The sequence below is a fragment of the Dissoconium aciculare genome (assembly GCF_010015565.1).
Source record: "Dissoconium aciculare CBS 342.82 unplaced genomic scaffold K489scaffold_5, whole genome shotgun sequence".
NCBI lineage: Eukaryota > Fungi > Ascomycota > Dothideomycetes > Mycosphaerellales > Dissoconiaceae > Dissoconium > Dissoconium aciculare.
Window position 1 is genome coordinate 1,756,575 of NW_022984955.1, and position 5,717 is coordinate 1,762,291.

Here is a 5,717-nt window from a genome sequence, read left to right on the forward strand (position 1 = left end):
ATCTTGCCTTGGCTCTTGTACAGAATGCCGAGATTGTCGACCGTGCCCAGCGTCGACGTGTGCTCCGCGCCCCATGCCTTCTCAAACCCGCCTAGCGCCCGCAAGTACATCTCCTCCGCCTCCGCTAGCTTGCCTTGGCTCTTGTACAGAATGCCGAGATTGTTGACCGTGTCCAGCGTCGACGTGTGCTCCGCGCCCCATGCCTTCTCGTACCCGCGTAGCGCCCATATGTACAGGTTCTCGACCTCTTGAGACTTTTCCCAATTCTCTAGAAAGTAGGCGATCCGATAACACTCTAGAGCTTGTTCCGCTTCATCTAATCGATAAATTGCTATTCGCGCCCCGATCACCTTCGCATATGCAGCCAACCGAAGTCCGAGGTCTTTTCCGACTTCTTGGCCTACTGATTTCGCCATCCTTGCCACAAGTCTCAACGCCGCTGTCATAAACTGTTGTGCTGTACATCTGTCCAAGCTGTGTAGACGCTACGTATGCACTACCGGATGTATAGTAGGCGATCGGTCCGCTGTGCCCCGGTGCACCATAGAGTATTGCACGAGAGTTCCGATCGAGTGCTGCAGGGAGAGCTTCGTCGCCCGCCCGAAGACTGTATCTTCGCTCCGGCTGTGCTGTACCTCGTCGCTCTGCCCGGCCAGTACTAGCTCCGCCCATACGTCGCCATGATGGAGGAATGCCCACAGGTCAAGCAGCTGCGCTGCCAGTGGATCTATACTTTTCACCTGTTCGTACGAGATCGTCCACGTCGTAAGCACGCTCCGTTCGCCGTAATCCTGCAGTGGGAGCTGATCTTGATTCTGCATCAACGCCGTCCACGTCGCGTCGTAATGCTCGAGATAGTCTGCGACACTCATCCCGGTCGCGCCTAGATAGGCCCCTGCTTGGGCGAGGGCAAGCGGGAGACCGCCGAGCTTGGGCAGGAGTTGCTCGATGTCTGTTTTTGTTTCTGTATGTCAGCAATTGTATTCGCCTTGCGGTGGTATCACACGCACGTACTCGTGACCGCTTTGTTTGCGCGTGTCTCGACCATCTCTGTCGCTAGCTGATCGTTAGCGACATCTAAATGAAGGCTGGCCTTTAGTAGCTGCAGCCGCTGAAGACGTGTCGTGATCAAGATGTTCCCGTGGTCGGCGTGCGGTAAGAATTCACGATAGTCGTATGCCTGGTCGTCCTTTGTTCTGCCTTGCCAGTCGCGGTCGATGTTGTCGATCACCATTAGCTAGTTCGTGTTGCCCGGCTGCGACAGCCATTGCCGCACGTCGTCGCCGGCCTGTGCGACGTCCATCGGCGCCGGCACTTCTCGGGTGCGCTTCAACAGCCGCAGGCCTGCGCCGGCCATCGATCGTTGCAGAGCATCTTTGGACGATCCATCCAGCCAGAACACCGCGCTGAACCGCTCTGCGTTCGTCTTTGCGAACTTGGCGCACAACTGCGTCTTGCCCATCCCGCCCGTTCCGTACACTACAAATGTCCGCTGCTGCGCCGACTGTGTCGATGTCGCTGCGAAAAACTCGCTGATGCGCTGCATCTCGAGCTTGCGAGGCACGAAATGCTCCGTCGCCGGGATGCCTTGTAGGCTGAAAGGGACGGAGAACTCGCCAGGTACTGCTTCCCCTTTGCGCTTTGCAATTTTGTGTAGCAGTCGCTCTCTTGTCTTGTCCGCGCCGTCGCCGTAACGGATGTTCATGCTGACTCCCATGATACCAAGCAGACAATACGACAGATCCTCTGCCCGCATCGTCTCCCTGCCATCTGTCCATTTCATCTTCTCTCCGGCGGTCAGATTGTCGCCTGCTCGGTAATCGTGTAAAATCGCTAGTGGAATAGTAGTCGTACGCGAAATCACGTCTTCCAGCGATAGGCCAATCTGTATCGACATTCCGCTTCGCCCGCGGCCGTTATTGCCCTTGTAGCCGATCACATTCCAGTCGTTCGAGAGAAAGATCACAACGCCCGGCGCCAGCAGCTCTTGCAGCGTCCACCCGCGCCGAAACCATACGCTCTGCTCGAAGGTCGCCATATCCCTCACCGTGGGAACATCCTCCAAGTATGCTAGACACACCTCCGCGTTGCGATACCACTGGAACATCGAGTTGATCGCTTCCGACAGCTCGCGATCGGCGTGCTGCTTAATACAGCACGTGTCGACCCACAACCACTTCACCAGTGGCAGGTATGTCTTTATGTATGCTACAAACCCTTGCACCTTGCGATACCCAGATGTATCCGTCTTCTTCCTCTCGTGCACATCTTCCCACATCGCCTCGCCGCCCGCCGTCCAGCGATGCGATGCGATCGCATACGGCGGGGGTGTCGTCCCGAAGTACTCCGTGAAGCTGAACGTGTCGACGTTGAGGAGCCGCATGTTGCGAGTCTAGTTGCAATACTGCTCATCTGGAACGCGTTACTAGGAGAGAAGCAGACGTGTGACAAGATCTCATCCCTGACCTGTCGGATACTCACGATGCAGCGTCGTATCCCGGCCGCCCTCTAGTCGCCTGCAGCTGCATAGTAGCGCGGCCCACACGCGAGACCTCCCAGGATCACCCGTAACTGCTCAGGCATATTTTAACCTCTGAGATGAATCCGTCAAAGACAAGTGCACGCAGAAGATGAGCTGCTAGTGCACAGCGCGTGTAATAATGTCAAAGCAGAACACAAGGCCAAAAAGAGATGTTGTCATTACGCCGAAAGGGCTCAAAAGCTGTGTACAAAAGTGGGCTGAGCGCGCGTGAGGCGATTCCCCCGGCCATCCTTGAATAGAATGGAGAACCGTGCAATTCGGGGGTGTTACAAGCAGCGACAGGTTGCAGATCCCCGCCGTCGAGCGAACGCAGATCTAACTTAGCGAGAGCAATGATGTAAATTTCTTTGAGAAAGCGGCCGCAGGCGTGTTTGACGTGCACCTTTGTGTGGCAGTGCGGGGCGTCTGCGATTGCGCGGAATCACACAAGAACAAAGGCTAGTAAATCAGGATTTCGTATCAGCAAAGGAAGCCGCATGCGCCAAGGGGCTGCTTGCATCTGGCCCCGGTCATAGTGAATAAGGTCGCCAGGATCTCGCACAGACGTTTGAATACATCACACACCGTTAATAAGCTTGTGCACTAGTCACGGTGCTTAAGCCGGGATCGTCACAAATCGTGGTGGCTTCCACGTGGAAAGTGCATAACTCCTGCTGTAAGACGACTTGTTTGGTATGTAGTAGCTACAGGGCGTGATCATCAATGAAACATGTGTCGTCACTTCGTACAACTAGGTGATTGCATAAAAGAGTCGATTGCCGGAAACACGTCTATTCCTTGTGCTGCGATAAGGGCACACATAACCCGTTCCGCAAAGAGCAGGTGCAATCGCGCTAACAATAACTTCGTGTAACAACTCGTTCTTTGTTGCACCACAGTATCACGAGCTAACAGTTGCGCGAATCAACGATGCCTAAAGTCTACAAATTGTAGATAAATTGAATAATACGCATCGTCGCCCGGTAGTTGTTTCCACGAAACGTGCAGAAGACGAGTCTAAATCACAACATTACCCTCCAAAACGCTCGGATCAAACTAGTCAATATTGCACTCACTAAGTTATAAGGGGGAGGCTTTCTCTACAATCTTATCCGAAATGGAGGTGTTTAGCCAAAGCCTCAGCATAGCGGCGAGCATTCTGACTATCGTCGCAGCCCTAATCGCGCTCGCTAAAGAAATTGTCTAGCGCCGAGACCTAAGCTATTAGTATGTTGTAAAGCAGCTGTGTAGCGACAATGAGCTGACTAACGATACGAACAGAGGTGTCCAATAACGACTATATTTCGAAGACAATAGCACGTTCTCTCGCAAGGCGCAACAGGCGAATATAACGAATAGGACAGGCCAGCACGAGTCGAGCGTTCTAGATGGGAGAATTGAGCTTTATTGAGGCCGACCCTAAAGTCATCAACCCTAGACATTATGCGCCTTCAGTATCGCTATAATTCATGCTCCTCGACACACTACTATGATGCTATACAACATAGCACATGTAGTCTGCGGACGCGATAATAACTAATGAAATCATTTACCGGTTCTTGCCCTACTTTTATAATAGCGCCTATATCGAGAAAAGAAAATAAGCGAAGGCCAAACACGCAGAGGAACGTAGGAAATATTAAAGCTATAAATATCTGAAGTACAAGTGAAGATCTCCTAACAAGTAACGAGTTAGTAGAGCGAAGGTAGTGATCCACGACTAGCGTCTCTGCTCGTAATGTCGACAAGAGCACACGCTAAAGCCCAAGCGTAGAGATTGTGAATCCGCGGAGCATACTTTACCGACCTATCATTACCACATTCTAGCAGTTGGCACTCGATATTCCTCGTGTCTTTCAACAACCGGTTCTGTGCGTATTTCTTGTACGCTTACTAAATCGATATTAGTCTGGACTACATTCGAAGGTTCATTAATAGCATTGTGCGCTACAGCCCTAGCACTCGATCTGCGCTTTGAGATCGGTCTCGCGTCTCGAAGTGCCCATTCATCTCTCGCTCTCTCCAAATCCTCGTAGCTCATTACCCTCGCTGTTCCGATAACTTTTGGTCTCGTTGATCGCCGTACCCGAGCTTCGCTGTTAGTCTTTTGCAGGAAGTCGTTGCGCCGCTCGAGCAGTGCGTACTCGGCGAAAGAAATTTCAGCAGCTTTTGATAGTTTCTGAACATGCTTCTGTAAGCGGTGGTAGGAACCGCTGTCCAGATCTTGTACATCGCGTCGGATCACATCGCGCAAAGCTGTGATACCTGCAAGATCTACCGGAGTTACAGGTGTTATGGGTATTGTCGGTGTGGATGGAATGGTTGGTATTGACCACGTTCGTATATTAACGTCCTGCTGACCAGCCGCATCCCCGTTCCCCGATTCTGATATGACAGGAGGCGTAGCGCCGTGCGGTAGATCACGAAACACTCTTTCGGGACAGAATGGGAACAAACCTGCCTTGGACCATCCTGCGCGGATGTTCCGGGGCGTGAACGCGATCTCACGCGCATAACAATACAACATAGCGAAGTGCTCTTTGCCGATCGTTCCTACGCCGCCTCGCTCGAGCCGTTCTACCTGATCACGATATGCTCCTTTGAGTGGACCGAAGACGGAGATATCACATGGCTGCAGTTTATGGGATGTGTGGGAAGGCAGGCGGCAAAGTATGATCTGGTGCTGAAGAGCGAACTCAAGGACCTCGAGGGTTTCATGGGTGCCAAAGCCGTCACAAATCAGCACACGCGGTCGCTGTCCCGCTCGGTCTCTCGTTTGCGGATCAAACACCAGACGGAGCCACTGCAGGCTGAGATATGAGTCTGTATATCCGCTGTCGGAGTAGGCATAATGCCATCCAGGTGTAGGATGAGTCACCCAGTTCGCTCGGTGGGTGGCCGCGGGCCAGATGATCATCGGATGTAGATATCGCCCGTCAGCACTCATACACTCGACTGCTGTCACGGTCGTCCGCTTCACACGTGCGCCTCGGCAGCCGTGCCGGTTCGTTCTATCCATGATGACCCTCACAGAATTCAGCTTCGACAGCATTACACCCGTCTCGTCCATGTTGTACACGTTCTCCTGTAAGACTTCCGGGTTCTGTAGCACACCGGCGATCACGTCAAACCATTGCACCACTTTCTCATAGATGTCAAAGCGGTTCCAGTCCATCGCGCTGCTCTTGCCAGCCTT

The 5,717-nt window shown here is 52.9% G+C and overlaps 4 protein-coding genes across 4 annotated transcripts; all 4 read right to left on the reverse strand.

Annotated features, from left to right (window-relative positions):
- Positions 1–2: 2 nt before the first annotated feature.
- On the reverse strand, positions 3–257 carry K489DRAFT_297584 (uncharacterized protein; the record flags this gene model as incomplete). The annotated part of the gene is made up of 1 exon (XM_033600335.1): positions 3–257. A coding segment is annotated over one exon (255 nt), but the record flags the coding sequence as incomplete, so codon positions are not given.
- Positions 258–656: 399 nt separating this feature from the next.
- On the reverse strand, positions 657–878 carry K489DRAFT_301754 (uncharacterized protein; the record flags this gene model as incomplete). The annotated part of the gene is made up of 1 exon (XM_033600438.1): positions 657–878. A coding segment is annotated over one exon (222 nt), but the record flags the coding sequence as incomplete, so codon positions are not given.
- A 767-nt stretch (positions 879–1,645) lies between these two features.
- Positions 1,646–2,326, reverse strand: K489DRAFT_303810 (uncharacterized protein; the record flags this gene model as incomplete). The annotated part of the gene is made up of 1 exon (XM_033600490.1): positions 1,646–2,326. A coding segment is annotated over one exon (681 nt), but the record flags the coding sequence as incomplete, so codon positions are not given.
- A 2,008-nt stretch (positions 2,327–4,334) lies between these two features.
- Positions 4,335–5,717, reverse strand: K489DRAFT_318563 (DDE-domain-containing protein; the record flags this gene model as incomplete). Its single annotated transcript, XM_033601331.1, has 2 exons — positions 4,335–5,216; positions 5,313–5,717. Coding segments are annotated over 2 exons (1,287 nt in total), but the record flags the coding sequence as incomplete, so codon positions are not given.